We start from the raw sequence: 24,398 nt of genomic DNA on the forward strand, positions 1-24,398 counted from the left end.
TTTTAACTTCCGAAAGATCCCTAAATTCAGGAAAATTTAGTACTTTTTTTTACTGAAGGAATTACAAATCAAACTCCAGTAGCTGCGAACTTGGCACAATTTATGCAAAACCAAAAGTTCGTAGAATACCTAACAATTCTTCCAATACAATAATGACCAAGTCTTTTCTCACTGCTGGGCTTGGAAACAATACTTCAAACTTATAGAAAGACAAACAACAAAACTTTCAAAATCTGTATATTACAGATCTCCATTGATAAGTTGTTAAATGCATAATTCAATGGTTCAATACTCTTTTTAATCAGATCCTGTGGAAACGTCAGAAGAACCCAATTCAGTAAATAAAAAAATCCACCTACACAGAAGGGGGAGGAAATGGAAGGAGCTATCCAGAAGAATCTGATTCAATAAATAAAATCCGCCAAAATGAGCTTTACACAGCCTGCTACTTCAGTTTTACCGAGAGGAGGGGGAGGAAATGGAAGGAGCCATTAGAATATATGTTCTACTGCTTCACTCATCTACAACACTGCTTACTTATCTGCAACATAAACAGCCTGGTTAAGTGAAATTATATGAAAATATTATAAACCCTTTCCATTCCCATTAGTATTATAGTAGCTCTTACATAGTTATAATAGAATGTAAAATCTACAGATTGCTAGTTTAAAGTATCTTTTTTTTTCCGGTGCTGGGATGGTTTGGGACCGAGGACCGGTTGGTGGGTGAGATTCTCCAAACCAACAAACCACCCAGGAAACCGGTTGGTTTAAAGTATCTTAGATGATCTTTTAATATTAAATTCCATATTTATTTATATTTCATGATTGTATTCTTATTTAACCAAAGTCTAGTTCAAATCTAAATAGGGATCAAGATTTTGTCTCATGTATCATAGCATATCACATCAAATCAATATTCATTTCAGATTATTAAGTCTAATTATCGTCTTTCTTCCTTACCCACCTAAATCCCTATAATGTCAAGTCCAATAGAAATTTGAGACTAATGACAACTTTCTGACAAATGAGTAAGCCAAAGTTGATATCTAGCTGGTTGAGATAATCAATAAATGTTTGAAGGACCAACCTACTAAGTTTCATCACTAAGCTTAGTCATATATGTTACCTTGTTAATGGTAATCATGAAAATATTAAGCAACATATGATAAGCCCTATATAAGAAACAATAAGGAAAGACCAAATGTTTTGGGATAAACTAATTGAATTCAGTGCGCAGAATTTAAAACAGGCTTTATAAAACTGAACGAGAATGAATTTTACCTACTAGTGCACCCAAACTATGCTCATTATCTGGAGCGATGAAATGAGAGACTAATGTTGATGCACTGGGATTCAAAGTTTTCTTATCTTCTAGCATGTTAATACAGAGAAAGGCACCTGTAAGCAACTCCAGTTTGAATATATAGAATATCACGTGAATAAATATATAAAAGAACTTTGATAGCTTAACACCTATGTATTCTTAAAATTACACACTTTATATGCCTAGGGTTGGTAGTAACTGTTATTCTTAGCATAGAGAAGTACAGAATATCTTGAGTGCACACTGCACAGAAACATGAGGTGTTGTAACGGAGGTTAGATAATCAAACCGCCATTGTATCGTGTTTCCACAAAGATGATATTCAATTAAATCTTCCAGCAATGAAACAGTCAATTTCCCAAAGTCATCAAAGAAAGTTCCATCACATGCAATTACTGAACACCAGTACAGCGCAGTACTACCACTGTCATCTGGGTTTTGACTTTCGAGTAAGAACTCCAATATCAAACCAGAATGAAGAAATGTTTCAAATTAAAATAAAATATAGCCATGAGCCCCCAGATGAGTACACCTTACACGGCCTTTAAATAGCACCTTTTAAGAGATTTTTGTTTATCATTCTACCTAACTATATACAGTTTGTACCCATTTATGATCTTGAAAGGGATACTCATGCAAAATAACTCAAGAGAAATATAAACAGCATGGAATTGAATTTAAACTGAAACAAGTATAGCAATTTCGTACCAAATTCAGAAAGGAAACAGATGGCAGCTGTATTAAGTTCTAGCGGTGACTTTTCCAAATCCATCTGCTTCAATAGATTCTACGATCTCCATGCCGCCACTCCTTGTAATTTTCCCTTCCTCCTGATATTTATTTAAGAAGAAAAAAATAAGTTCAGTAATGTCATTTAACAGTATCGACAAATATGCATTCAACTTTTCCCACTGCCTATGGCTATAAGTGCTTTCTATGTAAGAGAAACAATATTCTATAAGAAGGCTAATAAATGACCATAAAATATATCCATGACTCGATTACAGGGAATTAACAATAATGACAAAAACATTAAAGGAACAACTTAACCAACAAGATAAATATGTAAATCTAAAGCTATTTTTCCCTTCAAAAAAGAAAAAATATCATAAACCTAGCTAGCAGAGAATGTATGGGCCCTGATAGTGTTTCAAGTTGCTGATTCAGTATCTAAACCTTTAAAGCACAAACAATTCAGAAAAAAATATTGAACGACCATGAAGTGTGTGTTATGAGACAGGGGACAATCAAGACCATGAATGATACTGATCATGCAGTAAATTGCAAAATATACACAGTAATCTTGAAAATTATATTACAGCAAAAGTTATATCATTATCCTTTGAGCACTGGGAGATTAAAAAATCTAGAAACCAACTATTTCTTTAGGAACTTCACTTCTGCAGGTACACCTCCACTTTAATTTTCAGATTCAGTCTGCTCCTGTCTGCATGTTCTTTAGACATTTTTTCCCTAGCTTGTAAACTCAAGCCACTCAAATATTTAATGACATGCCCTCCAGAACCCTCCCAAAGGTCAAAACCTCTTTACTAAATATTCCTCATAATAGCCCCAACAGATATCCAAAGGAAGTGGAGGATAATGGAAAAGAGGAGTACGAAAGCAACAGGATTAGCATTCTAATTTCAATTATTAATTTATTACAACTCATTTGTCATACAATTTTGATATGCAAGATTACTTTTAGGATTTTGCTATCAATAGAAAATAGTAAAATAAGTAGAAATTGAAGATAATAACCTTCCCATAAGATACAAAATATGCACATAAAAACTATTCAACAAATGTAGAAGCTTCTCCAAACTATTTAAAAATCAGTTCTCAATTCAGTCACAGACTCACAGATATCTGCTCAAACTGCTATAAGTGAGTGCATTGATAAAAAGGTAAAGCAATGACAGCTCAAAGTTTTCACTCACAGTAATGAAAGGGAAACTATTCGCTATGTCTTTTCACTCAAAGTTTGAGTCCCTTCAAGTCCAAAACATGAAATAATGTTGAAGATCACTCGCAACTTACCAAAACATGGACCCTTTCAGGATTCAATAGATCCAGGACTCGTCGATAATGAGTTATGATCAATAGAGAAGTATCTTTGGTCAGAATCTGTTTAACTGCATTCGTCACATCCCTGAGCGCATCCACATCCAATCCAGAATCAATTTCATCCAGAATAATCAAGTCTGCACCAAAAACCTATTCCATGGACAGAGGTAAACTTCAAAAAAACAAGCCAGAACATGACAAAAATAACAACATTGAAACACAGGTCATAGGATACCGCGAGCTGCAAAATTTCATTGCGTTTCTTTTCACCACCACTAAATCCTTCATTGACATTCCTATTTTGGAATCCTTCCTTCATGTTAACAAGTTTGGTTTTCTCCATGAAATGAGTCAAGAACTGCAAGACAGAACCAATGTGTGTGTGTGAGAGACAAATGAAAACAACAACAACAAAAAACAAAAAACAACCATGTCTGTTCCTACCCTCCTACATTCCTACTAGTTTTTTTTTATAGACAAATGTTAGTAGTCAGTAATGTAAGTAAATTAGTCCCTCCTCAGGTTCGTCGAACCCTGCACCCTTCATCCCCCCAACCCTTATGTCCTCTAGCTCTTACCACTTGAGCTAACCCTCGGGGACTACCCTCCTACTAGTTGAGATCAGTTACATTAATCAAACAAACAATGCCATAAGAATTAGTGTATGAGGAATGAATAAAAGACAAAAAAATTGCAGAATGGATGAGATAGGAATAAGAATGAAGGGATACAAACCTCAATTGCTCCAAGCTCAGGGAGGCCAGATTTTTTCCTTCTAGCATTGTAAGCCATTAGGAGAAAATCATAATTACTAACACCAGGAATCTCAACAGGGGACTGGAAACTCATGAAAATACCAGCAAGTGACCTATCCACCGGTTCCATGTCAAGCAGATTCTCCCCTTTGTACACAGCTCTACCTCCGGTGACCTCATAATCCGGGTGCCCAACAAGAACCTGCACGAAAAGATTTCAAATTTATCAAATTGGAATAATGGGTAATTGAGAATCAGAAGATTAAGAAGAAGGTTGCTAGGTTTCAATTGAGAACAGTGGTGGTGGTGGTTTGACCTTGGCAAAAGTGCTCTTTCCAGAACCGTTTGCTCCCATGAGAGCGTGAACCTCTCCTCTGTTGATGGTGAGGTTGAGGCCTTTGAGAAGGTCCTTGTGTTCTCCGACGATCTTAGCCTTGAGATCATTGACTTGGAGCAGAGGACTCTGTGAAGTGTCAGTGGCAGCGGTCGCCGCCACGCAAGTGCGGCGGAGAGTGACGAAAGTGGGTTTTGGCGGTGATCGGAGACGGAGAGTGTTGGTGGTGGGAGAGCAGTGGAATGGGGAAGATAGTGATACAGCCATGTTGTAGTTACACTGCAAAACCCAACACAGAGATAACAAAACTAGGTGTTTCTCTGTGCTCCCTAATCCTATTATATAAAAAATAAAAAAATTTAAAATGGGTGGTATTTCATTTACAAATTGGTTTAATTCATTTACTCACGGGGCACGGGTTTTCCAACCCGCACTCTCTAGTAGACCAACTTGCCTGACCCGCAGTTAGGCAAGTTGAGTGTGGGCTGGGTAGGGCGCCCTGCCACATGTAACGTCCCTAAGCAATTGCTGATTTTTAAACAACACCATTCCACATGACAATGCTTCATTGAAAGAAAAAAAATGTTACTTATGAGTTAAGACTGACTCAAGGCCGGGGGGATCCTGGCCAGGTTGCCTTGTGAAATGGAATTGTGGTGGTGGCGTTTGCAAATTGACTGATGCTGACCCCCCATGACATGAATGCTGTCCTGTCCGTACATACATTTTATGATGTCAAAATTGATTCTCTTTCCACTATTGGTTTGTTTTCTTCACTCCGTTTGCAATCCCCATAATCTTTTGTGTCCAAAACAATTTTATGTAATCTTTTTTATTTTTGTTTTCTTTCCATATTAATACTAATTGTGGTCGTTTTTTTTTTTCTCAACCAAGATATCCCGACAGCCGTGAGACTAATTGTGGTCCTTTATTACTGTAGTAGTATTTTCACTTTTATCAATTTTTATTTAAAAATAAAAATATTTTACTAAAAACTTGGACAAATTATGTTGATGAAGAATTCAGGGTCTAGCTCCTCCAATTTTTAATAAAATTAAATGGAGAATTTATTGACTCATCCTACTTTATGTTAGCTTCTAGAAAACTATAATAATAATCAAAGAAGCATTTATGAAATATCTTTCAAACACCATCTAAATTCCAATAACATGTTACACCTGTCTAAAAAAAACGTGTTACATCACCAAGAAGAAACTCAGGTGGATGGATAAGGACATTAATTTTGGTACTCTATTTACATTTTACAATATCTCACTAATAAAATAAACTGTATTTATATTTGCATCTCATTTATTTTTCGATGTACCAAAAAAAAAATATTTGCATCTTCATTTACTTTCTTGTCTTTAATTTCATTCATTAAAAAAAATATTTACGGTACTAATTACATATCACAATACAAAACATACATCATTGCAATCATAGTTACGGGAAATTGCAAAAATATAAGATGAAATAAGAATGTAAATGAGTGATAACAAACTTAATGCTCAACATTAAATGGAACTAAAGCTCCATTATTGTGGGAACAGAAGAGTACTCTCACAAATTATGAGATTTGCAGGTTTTTCAGAACAATTTTTTTTTTCTCTTAACCAAATTAATCTTCCATCTCATGATCAATGCATTAAACACTAGGAAACTATTTTATGATTTTTTTCTATTCATAAAAATCCAGAATTGAGCTCAAACCACTTACTTAAAACACGAAACGGTGAGTGTGATTAGATTTCTAGAACAACTTATTATTTATTAATATTATCAATAGGAAAAAAAAATATTTTACTTTGACAAGTACTACACCCTCAAGTCACAATTATAAGTAAAAATCAGTTTTTTAGGACCCGTTTGGTGGTCAGGACAAGATATTACAGGATATGATATGTGAGCATGATAACAACAGGATATGATAAGAGCACGATAAACTCTTATCTTATCTTGTTTTTTAGGTGCACATGATAATGACAAAATATGATAAGGAAAATATATCAAATTTATATTTGAATAAAAAATACATTTAAAAATTTATCATTATATTAAATTTAATTTTTTATACATTTTCATGAATGAGTCTATATTTTAAAATAATTAAATTTTTATTAATTAGCCTATTTTATTATTTTGAAGATACTATATTTTAAATAAAATTATGCAATTAACCAATTAGTTTTCACTTAGTTGTGGCACGTGATAATTAACAATAAAAGTTAACTAAATTAAGAATATTATTATTTCAAAATTACTTTATGGTTAAATTATAAATAATTAAAAATTAACTAAATTTAAAATATTATTATTTCAAAAGTAATTTATATTTAAATTATTATATAAGTAGATAAATAATTTTTAAATAATAGGAGATGAAAATATTAAATTAGTCTATAACTATTAAAGTAAATTATTATTATAAATTATAAATTATATAATATTAAAGTAAATTAATTTGAAGTTAGGATACTGAAAGAAAATATATAATTAGTATCCTATCATGTTTTATCATAGCTCCCCCTCAGATAACTTTTACACATGATAAACATGATATGATAAGAGACAAGATAGTGTTATCATATCATGCTGACGCAACAAACTACAGACTCAATAAGATTATTACTATCCTGTCATATCCTATCATGTCCTGACCACCAAACGGACCTTTAGATTCATTGAATGAATGATGTATGTGATCAGCTAAAATTTTGACCAGTGTAAATGGTTACCAATATTTTTCAATTAATTAATTATAGTTCGAATATTTTAATATTATTATTGGGACAAAATAATGGTTGAAAAAACTACAAAATGATGAAACACGAGAAGGAGGAGCTTACTTGTTTGCATAGGAATCCGAGGAAGAGAAGAGAGAGAGAGAGAGGAGACACAGACAGACAGGACACAAGCTCCCAAACGAAACAGGTTCAGATTCGATCTCTTGTTTTTGCTTTCCGTTCCACATTCAATCAAAAATTCATACCAATTTGTTGAATTTGATTTCCTTGTGTCGTTAATTTGCATTTTTTTCTTCACGATCTCAGGTTGGTTTTGTTTTTTTCTCTCTGGTTGGTTGGAATTATATAATTCACCTTTGATTCTGCATGCTCCATTCATCTTAACAGACATTTGTTCAAATTTTATTCTCATAAAGTTTTATTTTTATTTTTTATTGTTAGCTAGATCAGGAATATGAAAACACCACAATTCTCAATTTTTTGTTTTTGTTTTTCCATCTGGATTGGTTGGTTAATTTCATGGTTGAAGAATTATTTTCTCCATTTTCATTCATTTTCTATAGTAATGTTTGTTTGAATTGAATTTCTTAATAAATGGCATGTGTGTACATGGGATTCTGGTGAGAATTAGTACATGTTTTGAAAATTGATTCTGAAACAGGGATAAGTTTCTCATATCATGTTTGGATCAGCTTATTCTGTGTTCAGAATCAATTCTAGCAGTTCACTGAAGGTTCTTCTCAGAATTGATTTTGATTTCAGGATGAGCTGTAGATAATAGCTTCTTGGTGTCAGAGTCGATTCTGAAGAAATGGAAGCTGATTAAAACATACTAATATGAATTTGATTTTTTTTTTGCCATGGTGGTTGGCTGCAGGTCTGTGCCTCCTCTATATAGTAGCTAGTTTTTGGGACCAGAAACAAAGGACCACATGGATTATGAAAGTAACAGTTGGATATGGGAGGGGGTGTACTACTATCCACATTTGTTTGGTGGTCTAATGGTTACAGCAGCCTTGCTGGGCTTGTCAACCAGCTATTTTGGAGGGATTGGTCATTTGCCACTTCCATTTCCCTGGTCTAATTCGGGGATTTTTCACAAGAAGAAATCAGGGAAGAGGCGCGTTCGGGTTTACATGGATGGCTGTTTTGATCTGATGCATTATGGCCATGCCAATGCTCTCAGACAAGCAAAAGCTCTAGGAGATGAATTGGTTGTGGGTCTTGTCAATGATGAGGAGATCCTTGCCACTAAAGGGCCTCCTGTTTTAACCATGGCGGAGAGGTATAAATATTTCTGTTTTCTATTTATTTATTTTGACACTAAAGGGTCTTGTCTCTTCTCTTGTACTTGGCGTTTTTTAAACTGAATTATCGATTGATTTGTTTGAAAATTTATCTATGTTTCAGGCTAGCCCTTGTGAGTGGATTGAAGTGGGTGGATGAGGTCATAACTGATGCTCCTTATGCAATTACTGAGCAATTCTTGCATCGTCTCTTTCATGAATACAAAATTGACTACGTCATACATGGCGATGATCCTTGCTTGCTTCCAGATGGAACAGATGCTTATGCTGCAGCAAAGAAAGCTGGTCGTTACAAGCAAATCAAACGTACTGAAGGAGTTTCCAGCACAGACATCGTAGGTACTAAATTTCTCTATTTATACCATAAGAAAGCCATGAGTTTTGTGAATCATGACCATATCTTTTGGTTCTTAGATTTCTTTTTGTGTGTGTGTGTGCAGTTAGGCCTCCTAAGATGAAAAATATACTTGGAGTTATCGATTTTTTGGGGCTTGATAATTGATACCTTGCTGATGTTCGACAACTAGTTCTATAAATCATAAACTAATCATATGTATTTGATCAAACTATGCTTCAATACAGGAAGAATAATGTCTTCTTTAAAAGATCAAAAAACTTGTGAAGATCAAAATGGTACTGATGTAAAACGTCAAGAAGAAAGCATGTCAAAGGATTCCCACATATCTCAGTTCCTACCAACTTCCCGACGCATTGTCCAGTTTTCAAATGGGAAGGTATTTTGGTTTCATTTCTCATCAACTGTTTCAAAGAAAAAATGTATATTCAGTTCATAATTCTAAAACCAATTTATAGTTTCACTAGATGAACTTTTAGTTTGATACATTTCTCATATTTCTTTAAGAGGTATGCTAAACCCCCATCAACTGTTATTTGGATATACTTTATGCAACAATCACTGATTTGAAATTTATGTGACTACTGGTGGTTAAGTTAAACATGGGTAGAAGAAATTTGTTTTCTTCAGTATAGTTTGCAGAACTTCTTTATATAGTAATCCATTTTTCATCTTATTTTAGGGTCCTGGACCGAATGCTCGTATTGTATACATTGATGGGGCATTTGATCTCTTCCATGCAGGGCATGTTGAGGTACTGAACGACTCATAAGTTTCATAGACTGTGTAGTTGTGCAATTTATTATCCTATCAGTCAAATGCTTACGTTCATCAGGCACCATTTGACCTAATTGTTACAGTATGATTTTGAATCATTCATTACTGCATGTTCTATCAGATACTTAAGAGGGCTAGAGAGCTTGGAGATTTTCTTCTAGTTGGCATACACTCGGATGAAACAGTGAGGTATGCAAGCTTTTAATCATGCAAAGTTGATCTTGTTATTATCGAGGCATCGGTGCTGAAAGTAACTACTTTCCTGCAGCGAACATCGAGGAAATCACTATCCAATTATGCATCTACATGAGCGGAGTCTTAGTGTGCTAGCTTGCCGTCATGTTGATGAAGTCATTATTGGTGCACCTTGGGAAATTACAAAGGACATGGTATGTCTCTGATTCTACATCTTCTGGATATCATTTTAGTAATTCTTTTACCATTTTATTCCTTGATGCATTGAATCTTACTAAGCTTGTTTCTTTTTCACTCAAATGAAGGATTTAATTTTTATTATACATGGTAATCTCATGAAGAGAAATGCTCGCAGCACATTCCTTAATGATCTCTTTTCAACTCATTCTCTATTATTTGCTGAAATAATCTCCATTATACAGTGGACCTAGGTTGTTTAGTGAAGCTAGCACAAGATTTCACCTAATTATAAATATTGTCAGAAAATGTATTGCTAGCATTTCTCGCTTTGTGAAACATCATCTCCAGTTTACCCTGTTTTCTTCTTGAAATGATCAGAAATGTAACTTCTTGTATGCACACATTGCTTCTACTTGAGAGTGAGAGAGCATCTGAAATGTTCTTGGACATCAATTGAATCCATTGCTTATTTTCTTTATCATGAGGTTTATTTTTACTTTTTGGAATCAAAACAGATCACAACTTTCAATATCTCACTAGTTGTGCATGGAACTGTTGCTGAGAAGTCATTACATGTAAGTTTACCCATTTTTATTCACCTGTGGTGCAATATCATTTTCTTTTCTGGGGTGTATTAGTGAACAAGTTGCATTGTGCAGAGTGAAAGAGATCCATATGAAGTTCCAAAGAGCATGGGAATGTTCCGCTTGCTTGAAAGTCCAAAAGATATCACTACCACTACGGTGGCCCAAAGGATATTGGCTAATCATGAAGCTTACGAGGTAATTTAGTAATTTTTACTTCTATCCTTTTTTTTGGCTTTCTTTCTTAATATTTGAGCAGCCTTCAAAATTTTTATTTGTTTATATGGTTAGTCTAATATACATGTTGAGCGTCTAATTTGTCAAATGTGCTGCTAAATGTATAATCCATCACAAATTGCATCGTTGAGACATGCTACTAAGTGCTTGTTCTACAATTGATCCTGAAACCAGACTCATTTTTTAGAAGAAGTGCTAGCTTCTGGGTTTTTTAGAATCAATTCGGATGAATGAAAAATTAATCCAAATATGCTATAACACTCTCTTATTGGCTGAAAATCGTGTAAGGTCCTCTAAATTATAGGGTCTCGGCATAAATATTTCATAGGGGAATTTTTTGCTGGAATCAAATTATAGTGGGGTTTTCATTTACCTGATGTTCTTCTTTCAAGACCATACTTTTAAGAGGATTCAGGCACCCTTGGGAGAACAACTTTGTTCTTGTTGGTCATAATTTAAATAATTTAGAGATGAGTGCTCAAAATTTGAATCGAATCATCTCAGGCTACTTGAAGCTCAAGATCTAATCAAAGTTTACTCTTCAAAGCTTTATCTCTTATTGCTTTCCGTGTCAACATTCTGATAGATGTTTTAGTTTTCAAGATTATTTAGTTACCCTGATTCCTTTTCATCTGATGCAGAAGCGCAATGCGAAAAAATCTCAGAGTGAAAAGAGATACTATGAAGAGAAAAATTATGTGTCTGGAGACTAGGCATGGAGAGTAGTTTGATTCTGCTCATCAAACTTAGCCCTTTCAGCTTTCACAGAGATGCTTGTTATAGCAGTGCAGGAATCTATATATATAGATATTTATTGTGAAGGACAAAGAGTACAGAGCATGGCATAGAATAGCATCATTTAATTATAGCTATCACTTAGGAATAGCAATGTACTTCAATGTCCTGACATTATTCTTGTCATCTGAAAGGCTTCCATATGGTTTGCCCAGCAATTTTATGGCATCTGGTTTTTTCTGTGCTTTTGCTTTATTTAGAGTGCTCCAATGAGAAAACGCATTGCCCTGACTGGGATTGTACTATATAACTATCAGAAGCGAAACGCATCAGGAGTGATTTTTTGAATTGCTTTAATTTATTTCAAGGTAGTAGAGATGTAGAATTATTCAAGAAACATACTAGCAATGCTCACTTTAACTCAACTTCCAACATCTTGTTATTAATTGGTTGAAATTTACGCGAGTTCACTAAAAATATAGGTCTAATTTTCACATAATTTTAACCAATCAATTAATGAATGTTTAGATAATGTATGTGTTCCAGGTGCTCCTCATTAAATCTCAGTATTCAATGGCCAATTTTTAGATAACTTATTATGATTATTATGATTTCACATTTATTTTCTAAAATACACTCGTCAAACCTAATGTAGATAATTCAACTCTTTAAACATGTTGACAAGGGTTTGATCATGAGCCATGTATAGAGAAAAAACTTTGTTGGTAGAAACAAAACTCACTTATGTGTTCTTTCTCTTTGTGCCTTAAAAAATGAACAGTTAGCTTGTTCAATGAAGATAGCCATTTGTAACATAAGATAGAGACCAAGTTGAGTGCAATACTCTGAAACTATGCATTCCTGATCAATGTAGACATGAAAACACCTCAAAGAAGAAGGTGGAAAAAGCATACAGATTAGTTCATTCCTTTGCTAAACTTGGATGGCCTACTGAAAATGTAAGAAACTAGCATTCCCATCCCATCCATGTTACACGGTCACGAATATAGACAATGACCAACCAACTCCCATACTCTGGTGAGAAAAACTACTAAACCAAGGCATTGGAGCAACCCAACAACCCATTTCTGAGCTAGCAAAACTGCAACCAAGCAAGCCTATTATCTTAGTCTAATGAGTCTAGCATTCTATTATGAACAGCCACAACAGCTTCAAAGCAAGTTATGTTTCAACGAGTCCAGGTGATAGGGGTTGAGTTGCTTTGAGGAAGGTGAGGTAAAAAGCAGTGCTGTTGCTGCTGCTGAAACCCCTCTGGCAAATTCATTGTTGTTGGGAAATTGGTGATTGAAGTTGACGGCGCGTTACCAACAGCAGTGTCTTGTTGTTCTTCTTCTATATCCATCACTCCTTCTCCTTCTTCTTGTTCTCCCATAACATCATCAGCTTCCATCAACTCTACATTGGTGTTGTCTTCATCAAGTGTGGAGAAGGATGAGGATTGAGGTACCCAAGGCACAATTGCCAAATGATGGTTGTTGCTCTTGAGGTCTCGTTCCTCCTCGCGTGTCCACCAAGGAAGCTGTTGATCTGCAATCAAAATTAATAGCATGAGCTTCTATTTTCTCAAAATCAATTCTAACACCAAGAAGCTAATCACATAAACTACAATTCACTTCTCTTTACATTTAGTGCATAACATGTTTAAATGAGCTTCTATTTCCTCAGTCGAGACACCGAGGTTAATCACATAAACTACGAGCTTCTATTTCCTCAAAATCAATTCCGACACCTCGAAGCTAATCACATAAACTACAATCCACTTCTCCTAACACTTTGTGCATGATTGGATCATCGTTTATCACAATTGTTTTTCAAATTTGATTGGAGTAAAAAAAAAAGTGAGTTGAAAATGCGTTTGGATAAAGTTACGAAAAGTGATTTTGGTAGAATGTAGAGTAATATTATGAAATTCAGTTGTAAAATTGATTATAATTATGTTGAATACAGAAACTAGTCTCTAGCTAGTAGCTACTCTGACAATTGATTTTTGAGTCTAAAATCAATTTTCCAAAATTGCACAGAAATATGAATATTTTGATCCAGAAGTGATTTTCGTGTACTAGAATTGATTCTGGTTTAATTAAGAAGTAAAATCAAAAGAAGAAGAAGAGAGAGAGAGAGATTCTTACTCTTGATTTCAGATAGAAGCTCAGAATCGACGGTGAGAGAGTAAGAGGAAGGGGAATGATGATGGAGGGGCTTGAAGAGGACGAGAGCTCTCTCGTCGTTCGTGAAAGACGGTGGTTGGTCGTCTTCTTCGACAATCGGCGGCAAGAGAGAAGCAGAATCGAGACGGCGAATCTTGGTAGCAGGTGAAGATAGCGAGAAATCGGAGAAATCGTGGCTGATTTCATCGACTCCTTTTCTCTTCAACAACCTGTGTCCCGCCATGAAAACGAAATTAGCAATTACACAACACAGAGACAAAGAGAATGGCGGCGGTGGTGGTGGTTTGTGGAGCTCTGAACGGTGATTTGTTGTGCAGAGGGAGGGAGAAGAAGGAGGGAAATAGTGCTTGTTGGTTCCGTGTAGACTAGACTCTAGACTTCTCTGGAAATTCTTCACCTTTCCCAAATCTTCTACTTTCTTTCCACGTGTAATTATTTGTTACCCAATGTTTTCTATTTCTTCCTTCTTTAATTTAATTCAACTCATTAATTGCTTTTTCTTTCTTAATCAAGCTATCTATCTCACACCAACACAAACTTCTGTGGTTGAATCAAGTGATTCGTGCATGTTTAATTTTCGATTTTTGTTAAGCAATGTTTGAAGTTAAAGCCTTGTGAATGCAAAAAAAAAAAAAAATACGCTATCAAAAAGTTAGCCCCACCAAATTAAGATGTAGATGTGTTCGTTTTGAACAAAGTTGTTTATGTTGAGGTTGATGATACATCATACATGTCTAACAAAAATAAAATTAAGGTATTTCACATCTTACAGCATGATTGCCGTGAAATTAAATGTAGGGGGCTGACCAATGAGTTTTTTCTATTCGTAAGAGTTGAGATTTGAACTCCCAACAACTTGTTTAAATGATGAAGTGTTGAACTACTACACCAACCCACTTGGTTAATGAACTTGAATATGATTATTTATTATAAGTTTGTTTGATAAATTGATAAAACATAAATGTTATGAAAGTACTAACATCAATAATAAAAATGATTACTGCCCGGTGAATGTAATATATCGTCTACACATATAATAACTCAAAGGAGATTGCTGTCAAAAAAAAAACTCAAGGAGATTAACAACAAAAACGACCAACACAATGGTCATTGAATTTGAAGGAAATCTATCGTCTACACATACAAAAGATTGTATATTACGTTGAAACTGGTTCTAACCTTTAGACTTGTTAACTATTTATCAATCAATTGTATTATGTCAGGAGAGTTAAAGGGTTTTCTACATCATTTACCAAAAATCACAAAATAATAAAATATATAGCAAATTGAAGTTAATAGAGATCCATTTTGAATTTTCATTAGCTAATTATAAGCAATTGAAAGCATGTTACATGTTTTTCTTTTTAAACTTAATCTATCAAACTTAATTTTATCCATCTGTAAACAAACAAACCCTTAGGTGTTAACCATTATCTTCATTTTTAATACTAGTACATTATAACTCAATAGATAGATAGATTGATATACATACAACTTGCTCACTAGTCCATAATCACATCATTTCATTACTAATACATAGTTTTTCCTTCCCCTCTATGTTTACATTTCTACGAAAAGAAAGTAATCTTTCAATGTATCCTATATGCTTTGTATACAGATCCAATGATCCATTTATGATTCAACTACTAATACACAGCAAGATCCTCCACGTTAAGCATTTTCATCTGGGGTACGCAAGAGGATGATGGAAGAGTAACTAAGCATGGGATAAAGATTGGCGTCAAGAAACTGAGCATACTGTTGTATTGCAATATCTCTCCCAGGAAGGTCAGGAGTGAGAAAATCATATGGTGCAGACTTGCCGGTGTCCACGAGGGGTTCCCATCTGTATCCAGGACGCTCTGGCAAGGTAATTGTGACAGGTAAATGACTTGTATTGAAAGCAATGTAAATTTCTCTCTTTACTGAATCCACCTGGGTTCATGTTCATGCCAAAACAAAGGGAAAATTAGCCATTTATGGAGTATCCAAACCAAGGTCGTAAGGGGAAAATAAGTTCTTTAACCTAGCAGCTTTAGTACATGGCATATAGGAGAAATTAGGAGGCATTCTAATGTTGCCAGATACAGTGTTGCTTTGTCCAACATATAACCTCAAAGTTGTTATTGGAAACATATCCTCATTCTACTTTTTAGGTGAAGATTATAAGAAATTGATCCAAAAGACATGATTCACTGATTCCCACAGCTTTTTACCAGCAACAGAATTGTTACCTCCACATGCCATTAAATATGGGCAAGAAAAGTATTTTACCATGGTAAAAGCCACAAAACGGCTAGTTTCAGACCAGTCTGGCTTTCCGGGAAAATGACCATGCCATTGCAGTCTATCTGATGTTGGGAAGTCATCTAAGCCCAGCGACTCACATTCACTGCAGGACTACAACGTTAGGATACGAGAAAAATACAAAAGTCCAAGAAAGTAAGAGGTACTTACTAGCGGAACTTGGTCATAAGGCAGCAAAATCTGAAGAAGTCTGATGATGATTCTTCCTTTATGTCCCATTGGAAATAATTAAGCTGTAAAAAGGTTAGGGTTAACAGAATTAACCAAAAGGTGATATTGAAAAATTAAAATTCTAGTAGATAAGAGGATCACATAGTTATCATGACAATAGGTATTGTTGTTCCCCCCTTTTGTGTGTCCATATTCATCTCCCATATATATCATCGGAACTCCCTGATAAGATAATTTGAAAGTCAGTAAACAGAGCTCAGTCCTGTAAACAACATCTACATAAAAATCAGAAGAACGTATAAACACATGGGATGTCCCTGCTGAATACTGTGATAGGAGTTTCTGACGAAAGTAATTCTCATCACTTAAAACACCACATAGGAATGAAGAAACATTTTTAGTGCAATACTTATCAGCTCACATGTAACATAAAGAAGCCCTTACAGTGCAAACAAATTTTGTAAAATGCCTATATGTGCAGTTGATAGGCCTTACCTGGGAAACCATGAGAGAGAGAAAGAAATTCCGCATTTGTCGTTTCCTCAATTTCTTCACTGAGGAACTGGCAAACTCCCCCTCCTACATTAGTTTGAGAAATAAAATTTAAAATTCAATAGAAAGGTGAAACTAACTCATTTAACTTCAAAGTACATAGATTAAGCTTTCAAAAATGCCATTTTAAGGATTTAGAAAGTGTGCTGCAGTAAAATATAAAGAAATTAATCAAGCTCAGATATGCATGCACAATACACTGACACATATAAGAGAAAATAGACAGCAAACCCACAACAAGTCAAGGTTCTATGATAAGACCAAATATCAAGCAGGGTTCTAAACATCTACCTGTCCACAGTTCCAGCTATTATTATGATTTTCTCCATCATTATTGTCTTCTCCATTTGGCAAGTTATGCTTGTTGTTATAGGTCACCAAGTCAGCTAGAGTGAAGCCATCATGAGTACATACAAAGTTAATACTGTTCCATGGTTTTCTTCCACCACCCTGTGCCCAAGATAAAAGAAAAATGTCAACCACACAAAAGACCGGAACCTAAAATTTAGCTGAAATAAATGCTAATCCCCTGAGAGTAAAATATATTGAGCAAGTTCAAAGACAGCAAAATAGGATGTTTACATGTAAAAAAATTGAAACAACAGTAACGGGTAACCATTCCAAGTTCCAACAGTAAAGACTACGACAAGTCGACAGCAATAATAAGAATAGATGGGGGAGTTTACATCCAAAAGAATCTTCTATTGTAGTGTGACATGAGACAACAGACAAACCTGATATACATTAGGACTCCCACAAAGGCATTCAGCAAATGCTCCAGCAAAGCCATCTGTACCTTTTACAAACTGACGCACTGTGTCTCTATACTGCAAAATGCAAGATTTGCACATTAAATAGTTCATGCATAGCAAAAAAATTGCTATTATAATATACAATTCGTAGATAACATATTATTTAAAAAATTGGTGAGTATGCAACAGCCAATCATTTAGTTAAAGAGATTTACTTACATGGGAAGCAAAGAATAAACACACAGGTGCATGTAGAGGAAATCAACACATCTCATCAAAGGAAAACAGTCTATAGTTAGCTTGCATAAGGTAACAAGAAGGTTCTGATTAATGTGTGCATATGATCACTCCTTCACTTGTCCTAGTAATTATACATGTTGTAGAATGATCTAAGAAAGGAGAAAAATCATTCTAGTGTATCCACGCAAATTTATTTACTACTTCTATCCTGAGTCCATTGTCCAAAAAAATTCCTCATCAGGATTGAACATTTGAAAAAGTCATGGCATTGCTGTTTAGATTACAGTAATTCACTCATCAAATAGCTGATTCCATCAGAACTTACAATTTGAGAAAGTAATAGTGAAGAAATATTGGAGACAAACATACATTACATGCAAAGTTTAACTGCATTCCAGTGTTGACAAGTTCATTTAGGTTGACACCAGGTTATTTTCATAAAATTACATCTCAAGCAATTATTCATACAACTTCACATAAAAGGCTACAAGGTTAGATATGCATGATGCCAAGATGTGATGAACTTATGATACTTCAGTATTGTGTTGTGTTATCAAGTTCTCTTTCTGAAACAAACTTGTTAGTTACATTCAAGCTGTGCTCCCACATCGTCTTATTTTCAGTACAGCGTAATAAATGGAGTTATGAATCCAACAGCTGCATGTCTGCACTGACCTTCCCATTCCATTCTGACCAAATACCCCAGTGAGGGAAAGTGCCAACTTGGTAGAGGCCTCCAGCATCCCAAGCTTCAGCTATAAGCTATAAAGAGGAAATCAAGAAACTTAGCATATTAGCTAACTGCTTCCAAATGAGTGAAGAAAACTTTAAGAGAGTATGCAAGTTGAGAAACCTTCACTCCGTGAAGTATTGGATCGTTACTGATCAAGTCAATTAATGGTGGGCTAACTAGAGGGGTTCCAGTTGCCAGCAAGTCACCTTCTATTGAAGTACCAAATACATTAACTCCATTCCAGAGACTGGTGACAAACAAAGAAAAGGAAAATAAGAACAGAAAGATGCAACAGACTCCAGCAAAATTTGAGCAACAATACACTTGAGGGTATATAACCTGCTACTCCTGGTCATAATAGAAGCAAGATCGAAGCGAAAACCATCCACATGCATTTCTGTTACCCAATATCTGTTGCATGGTAGACAAATAGTAAGGCCTTCAATCTAATATGTTAGCAATTTGTGACCCCAGAGCAAATAACAATAAACAAATATGTTAGAAGTGATATATTTAAAGTCACACCGCTGGTAATCATTGTAAGAGTACCTTAAGCAGTCCACTATAAATTGGCGAACAACTGGATGGTTGCAATTTAATGTGTTCCCACATCCTGAATAGTTATAGAACTCCCCCTAAAACATGGAAGTAGGTTAAGTTAACATTGTGCATGGCTTAGAAGTAACAAAACACACAAGAATAAATAAATTTGAAATAGCCATAGAGCCATAAAAATCCAAACTGCACAATAACAACAAGCCTCAAGAAGTAAAGATGCAGATTTTAAACAAAATAGGCGTTTTATTCATGTCAGCAGAATACAGATCCTGAGCTGATGTCATGCTGGAAAGTAGAAATTACTAACTTGATAAAAAAAAAACATTGGATTTAGGCAGCACACTCAAATAACTTTCTTTCTTCTTTAAAGTTTGGAATTTGGTACCATGTAGTGTCCCAAAACTTCTGTATGCATAATGTGTTGACCTACTTTTCAGAGCTGGAAACAGCTAATCTAATCCATAACACTGCTACCATTCAAATAAATGAGAATAAACAATTAAAGTTAAATGGATTCTTATCTATTAAATGTAAATAAATTTGCATTAGACGATACATATGCTTTTCTTTTGGGTAATTACAAAAATAAAAGAATTTTTGTGAGTGGTTCCAGTTTAGGAATATATAATCACTCAGGTGATAGTTAAGTTAATATGTGGTTACAGACTAACCACTATTTGATCAATGTTAATTAGTTTAGTAGTTATTTTGGAAATATTACCACGAACGCCTTTCTTACATTTTACCAGCCTTTGAGTTCCTCCAAGGTTTCAAAAATTCCAACCAACCAGCTGAAAGAGGAAACAAAAATAATGAGGAATACCTTGGGTGCTATCATGTAATAGATACTGTTGTCTACACCTCTGAAAGAAATAATGGGACCATTCTCATTCCCTTCAGCTGTATGGTTGAAAACAACATCCATGATAACCTGTTCCAACAATACAGCAATGAAAGGATAGTTTATTTTTTTCAAAAATAATTAAAAGAAGAATCATAGGAATGGAACTAGAGTCAAGAGTCTATGAGAGGAGAAAGAGGATAGTTGCAGCCTTGCAGGTGATCAAAACTCTTGATAGTGACTGTCACTGTTATGATAGGGACTGTTGTATGAATACCTAACTGACCCAAAGTGAAGGGTTAGTTGGCTGGTCAGGAGGATGTGCAGTAGTAAAAAGGGGAGAGAAAGGCCCATCGTAATGCTAGGGAAGATATTGGGATTGGCCTATAGGGAGAGAACTGAGTGTTCAAGTGATCACTCTATTCGTTCTTTCCTAAGCTGAGTTCTATTGCCATCTTGGGACAGGGCTGAGACCTTAGGCAGTATAGCTAGTCTTTCACCTACTTTTGGTTTCAATTTTTCTCAACAAAGAAACAAAAAACAATTGACAAAATGACATAATATGTAATCCTGGTTACCTCTATTCCCCGTTTGTGCGCCTCTTTGATCAGGAACTTAACTTCATTTATCCCGTCACGGCCACAGTTTTGTATACCAGCAGATGAGTATCTGATCATTGGTGAGAAGTAGTTGACAGTTGAATACCCCCAAAAATTGACCCTAAAAGAAAAAGGATTCAGCACTATCATATACTTGAGATAAACTTACAGAGAAGCCAAAATAAGAATTTTACAAAGCCACAAATGTAGAGAGTACCACCCAATTGGATCATGAGTTGATCAGATTAAATTATTAAATTGGAAGAAAGATCATGACATCATACTTTGAAAGATACAAGGCATCAAAGGTTAAAAAGCTATTTCAAATATTATAATAAATGGCAAACTATGATTAGCATTTCAGAAGATTACAATATAACAAGAAGTCAGTGATAAAATTATCATGATTTTGTCAGCAAATATCTCTTTTACCTATAGTCCCCTTGTACAGAATTGTAACTGAAGTACTCCAGCTCGTTGAACTCATGACATGGCAATAATTCGATACAATTTACCCCAAGTTCCTGCAAAATGATAAACACCAAATGAAAACAGTTAGACTATGAACTAGTTAACAGTTTATGCATTCATGTATGCGTTATGCAGTACTACAATGAATGCAGTGTAAAAATAAAAAAATGCAATCCCAAGTTCATGAAATATCAATATTGTAGATCTGACAGTATGGGGGAATTGTATGGATGATGACCATTTCAGTGGACCTTAACTATATGGTATAATTTTGATCAGCAATAACATGAGGCACCAGGGTTGGGAAACTCATTGGCCAAAAGTATGGATGACAGTATGACTCAGCCCAAAGTCCACTTTGACTCTATAATCAAGTTCCTTTACTATCATGCATTGATGACTCACTGCATAAGAATATGCCTTTCCTTTGCCTTAAATGAGGATACATGTGTCCTTCCTTCTACAAGTGACGATTTCATCACAATTAGATTCAGAAGTGTGCAATTTGATTATTCAGTATTATTGATGACAGAAAGATGCTGGAAGTTTCTTGACTCAAGTCTACCCTGTCTCTTCTATCGCATCAAATTAACAAAATGAACATTATGGCTTCGTTTTGGCGTTTGGTTCAAGGCTTTATGTCAAGGGCATCCATCATGAGGATACATTGACCAGTTGTGGGCACTGTTATTTGATTTATATTTCTTCCTTTTAGAAGACACATTATCTTCTGTGTAATGTAATTTTCCTCTTTTGATGAATTACGTTTTCTGTCCACGTGATAAATATATAGAATCAACAATTTTTCACAAAGAAATTATAAAACTATTAGACTAATTTCGCATAATAGCCATTGGTAGAATGCCAAAAGGAACTTTTTTAAGTAATTTAGAAAATGATCCGAAACTTCACCTTTAAGTGGTCAAGCTTCTCCACTACACCAAGATATGTACCAGGAAACTTGGTCTTGCTTGACTCGTGCTTTGTGAACCCTCGCACATGCATTTCATATATAATAAGATCCTTTTGTGGGTACTTCAGAGGCAAGTCTCCTTCCCAGTCAAACTAAACAAGTTGCATACCAAGTAAAAATAAAGTGAAATATAGCTTTTGAAAAGTTCGAGTAAATAACCATAATAAATAATGTACCTCATCATCATTAGAAGGTACCATGCCAGCCATTTGGGGCCAGCAGTTACCATCAGGTCCCAAAGACCCAAACTCTCCTCTGCTTATAACTGCCTAGACAGATAAGTAGCATATTATTAGGGTCCACTGCAATGTGATATTTATAGAAAACCAATAATTAACCATAGATGGGGTTTTCATCATGTATCGCTCTTCACTAGTGTTGATTTATATATTACTAGTAACTAAAAGAAGAATAAGTAGAAGAAGGGTTCAGAGCCACTAACTTTTGCATAAGGGTCCAATAGTATAAGAGAAGAGTCATAGTAGTGTCCCTCAATAGGAGAAAACTTGCCATCAAATTTGTATCCATATAGCATATCTCCAAAATCACCTTTCAGGAAAACATGCCAGACACTGCCAGTCTTATTCATCAACGGATCAAGAGTAATATACTCTGTCACTTGATTCTACAACAAACGAACTGAAATTACTAAGACCCCACAATCTAAGTGGAAGATCTGCAAAACTGGCCAGAAGTCTCAAGAATCTACTTTGAAGTAACATTTTCAGAACATATAAATTGGAGAATGCTCTTTAGCACAATGCATTTTTAATACAAGTTGCATCAATAACAAAGATGATTGAGATTGATTAATAAAGTGAAAGTGGGGCATTCCGATATCTTCAAAAATAGTTTCTTTTTACATAAACCCGACCATCTATGGTTATATGTTTCCACTTTGAAGTAATGTTTTCAAACTATGTAAACTGGAAATGCTATTTAGTACCAAGGAAAAATTATTATTGGCTATAAGAAAGAACATGGGCTATAAGAAAGAACATGGGGTCCAAAAATATCTTTAAAAACAACTTTTCCATGACCTCACCAAGTGTTGTTTTATATTTCCATTTTTCGTACAAAATTTCAAAATTCATTCTAATAAACATTTCCAGATTTCAGTGCATGTTTGTAAATCCTATTCTAAAGCCAAAATCAATTATGGTAAGAAGTTTCTATAAGTAGCTCATGGATGACATAATTGATTCAGAAGAACAAATAAGCTGATCCAAACATGCTCTGAAAGTACATGATTCTAACAAACATTTTCAGATTTCAGTGCATGTTTGTAAATCCTATTCTAAAGCCAAAATCAATTCTGGTAAGAAGTTTTTGCGAGTAGCAAATGGATGCCAGAATTGATTTTGAACAAAAACATGCTGATCATCCAAACATGTGTTGAAAGTAATTTTAGAAGAACTCACATCCTGAAAGTCAGAGAGAGTAAACAAACAGAGAGTTGCAGAGACTGCATTGAGAGAGTAAATGGCGAAATTGACCCCGCCATCTCGAACAGTAGCACCAAAGGGCGCGGGGTAACCCCTGGAAACTTGGAAGCGACCCCCCAGCTGGGGTTTGTCAACCACCAAAGTAGTCTCAGTCTCAAACCCACTCCCATTCCCAGTAGCCAAGATCTTGGTCGTTGAGCAAATGCTCTTGTGCTTCTCAGAGACCCTTTTGCTCAGAGAAACCCTGCATTGAGAATCAGAGTGAGGGAAAAGGGAAAATGTGAGATTGGGTGGAGATGAAATGTGGGTGAAGGTGAGGATTGACATGCTTTGTGGGTTGGATCATTCATCAAACAGGTGGTGTGCAATTTGAAATGGGTGGAGTGTGATGGAGATTTGTGAGGTTATCAATATTCAATATCATTATCATCATCATCATCATGTTCTACTACTCTTGAATCAAGACACACTCTCATTTTTTGCTAATTTCTAAACATGTTTCAGCACTTTCAGACAAACACAATGTTCTTGTTCGTTCGCGCTTTGTGTTGGGCCACCACCATCTTCCTTTGCTTTGTTTGCAACCGTCAATTAGTTACTTCTTGAGTTATTGTCATTATTATTGCTATTGCTGTTACATTACAATGACATACATGCAGATCTTAGTAATAATGGAACTTTTGAAATAATAAAACAAGAGAGGCGTTTGTTTCAAGATTTGAAAAGAGATTCATGGAAATATGAAGGTTAGGAATGAACATTCATGCGTTTGTTACAAGATTGAGAACTATGATTCCTGGGTATCAATCATTCCCGGGAATAAAATAACTTCCACAATTCCCATGATTTCCTTCATATTAATTCCCATGAAAAAAGTTGGGAATCTTACATTCTCATGGGAAAGATGAATGTAACTTCCTACTTCTCCCACAATTTATCATTTTTACCTTTATTTTTAAGTTTTTTTA

At 35.0% G+C, this 24,398-nt stretch overlaps 4 protein-coding genes across 7 annotated transcripts; 1 reads left to right on the forward strand and 3 right to left on the reverse strand.

Annotated features, from left to right (window-relative positions):
* Nucleotides 1-7: 7 nt before the first annotated feature.
* Nucleotides 8-4,807, reverse strand: LOC130714915 (ABC transporter I family member 6, chloroplastic). 4 transcript variants are annotated; one of them, XR_009011485.1, is made up of 7 exons: nt 4,465-4,807; nt 4,129-4,350; nt 3,629-3,751; nt 3,367-3,543; nt 2,035-2,156; nt 1,284-1,370; nt 8-541 (listed from the first exon to the last, which is right to left on the reverse strand). XR_009011485.1 is itself a non-coding variant. In XM_057564896.1 (6 exons), exons 1-5 carry the CDS (start codon nt 4,747-4,749, stop codon nt 2,067-2,069), a joined length of 897 nt encoding a protein of 298 aa, XP_057420879.1. In that variant the 5' UTR covers nt 4,750-4,807; the 3' UTR covers nt 8-541; nt 2,035-2,066. The 4 variants fall into 4 exon arrangements, 1 of the variants encoding a protein (XP_057420879.1); XR_009011484.1 differs by having other exon boundaries at nt 1,284-1,373; XR_009011483.1 differs by having other exon boundaries at nt 1,284-1,400.
* A 2,483-nt stretch (nt 4,808-7,290) lies between these two features.
* Nucleotides 7,291-11,839, forward strand: LOC130713765 (ethanolamine-phosphate cytidylyltransferase-like). The gene is made up of 10 exons (XM_057563561.1): nt 7,291-7,416; nt 8,107-8,514; nt 8,640-8,875; nt 9,119-9,270; nt 9,574-9,645; nt 9,790-9,857; nt 9,937-10,057; nt 10,559-10,618; nt 10,703-10,825; nt 11,506-11,839. Exons 2-10 carry the CDS (start codon nt 8,162-8,164, stop codon nt 11,575-11,577), a joined length of 1,257 nt encoding a protein of 418 aa, XP_057419544.1. The 5' UTR covers nt 7,291-7,416; nt 8,107-8,161; the 3' UTR covers nt 11,578-11,839.
* A 591-nt stretch (nt 11,840-12,430) lies between these two features.
* Nucleotides 12,431-14,202, reverse strand: LOC130715377 (uncharacterized). Its single transcript, XM_057565470.1, has 2 exons — nt 13,750-14,202; nt 12,431-13,147 (listed from the first exon to the last, which is right to left on the reverse strand). The coding sequence occupies exons 1-2, from the start codon at nt 14,009-14,011 to the stop codon at nt 12,789-12,791; spliced, it is 621 nt and encodes a 206-aa protein (XP_057421453.1). The 5' UTR covers nt 14,012-14,202; the 3' UTR covers nt 12,431-12,788.
* A 1,071-nt stretch (nt 14,203-15,273) lies between these two features.
* On the reverse strand, nt 15,274-24,050 carry LOC130711535 (isoamylase 1, chloroplastic). Its single transcript, XM_057561205.1, has 18 exons — nt 23,407-24,050; nt 22,428-22,610; nt 22,162-22,254; nt 21,925-22,077; nt 20,974-21,065; nt 20,521-20,662; nt 19,925-20,032; nt 19,093-19,178; nt 18,883-18,954; nt 18,664-18,790; nt 18,486-18,572; nt 17,553-17,645; nt 17,110-17,268; nt 16,762-16,845; nt 16,408-16,488; nt 16,246-16,328; nt 16,063-16,180; nt 15,274-15,723 (listed from the first exon to the last, which is right to left on the reverse strand). Exons 1-18 carry the CDS (start codon nt 23,755-23,757, stop codon nt 15,460-15,462), a joined length of 2,376 nt encoding a protein of 791 aa, XP_057417188.1. The 5' UTR covers nt 23,758-24,050; the 3' UTR covers nt 15,274-15,459.
* Between the last annotated feature and the right edge of the window lie 348 nt (nt 24,051-24,398).

This window comes from Lotus japonicus, chromosome 4, assembly GCF_012489685.1.
Source record: "Lotus japonicus ecotype B-129 chromosome 4, LjGifu_v1.2".
Classification (NCBI taxonomy): Eukaryota; Viridiplantae; Streptophyta; class Magnoliopsida; order Fabales; family Fabaceae; genus Lotus; species Lotus japonicus.

What these genes read in the sequence shown, in the direction of transcription:
- LOC130713765 (XM_057563561.1), top strand. Translation starts at nt 8,162, where the DNA reads ATGGATTATGAAAGTAACAGTTGGATATGGGAGGGGGTGTACTACTAT. An exon ending in GTTTTAACCATGGCGGAGAG is followed by an intron (nt 8,515 to 8,639) that starts GTATAAATATTT and finishes TCTATGTTTCAG; the next exon opens with GCTAGCCCTTGTGAGTGGAT. An exon ending in TCCATGCAGGGCATGTTGAG is followed by an intron (nt 9,646 to 9,789) that starts GTACTGAACGAC and finishes ATGTTCTATCAG; the next exon opens with ATACTTAAGAGGGCTAGAGA.
- LOC130715377 (XM_057565470.1), bottom strand. Translation starts at nt 14,011, where the DNA reads ATGGCGGGACACAGGTTGTTGAAGAGAAAAGGAGTCGATGAAATCAGC. An exon ending in GCTTCTATCTGAAATCAAGA is followed by an intron (nt 13,148 to 13,749) that starts GTAAGAATCTCT and finishes TTTTGATTGCAG; the next exon opens with ATCAACAGCTTCCTTGGTGG.
- LOC130714915 (XM_057564896.1), bottom strand. Translation starts at nt 4,749, where the DNA reads ATGGCTGTATCACTATCTTCCCCATTCCACTGCTCTCCCACCACCAAC. An exon ending in ATGAAATTTTGCAGCTCGCG is followed by an intron (nt 3,544 to 3,628) that starts GTATCCTATGAC and finishes TCCATGGAATAG; the next exon opens with GTTTTTGGTGCAGACTTGAT. An exon ending in CTGAAAGGGTCCATGTTTTG is followed by an intron (nt 2,157 to 3,366) that starts GTAAGTTGCGAG and finishes AATAAATATCAG; the next exon opens with GAGGAAGGGAAAATTACAAG.
- LOC130711535 (XM_057561205.1), bottom strand. Translation starts at nt 23,757, where the DNA reads ATGTCAATCCTCACCTTCACCCACATTTCATCTCCACCCAATCTCACA. An exon ending in TACCTTCTAATGATGATGAG is followed by an intron (nt 22,078 to 22,161) that starts GTACATTATTTA and finishes CAACTTGTTTAG; the next exon opens with TTTGACTGGGAAGGAGACTT. An exon ending in GTTTTGTGGCTTTTACCATG is followed by an intron (nt 15,724 to 16,062) that starts GTAAAATACTTT and finishes ACATGAACCCAG; the next exon opens with GTGGATTCAGTAAAGAGAGA.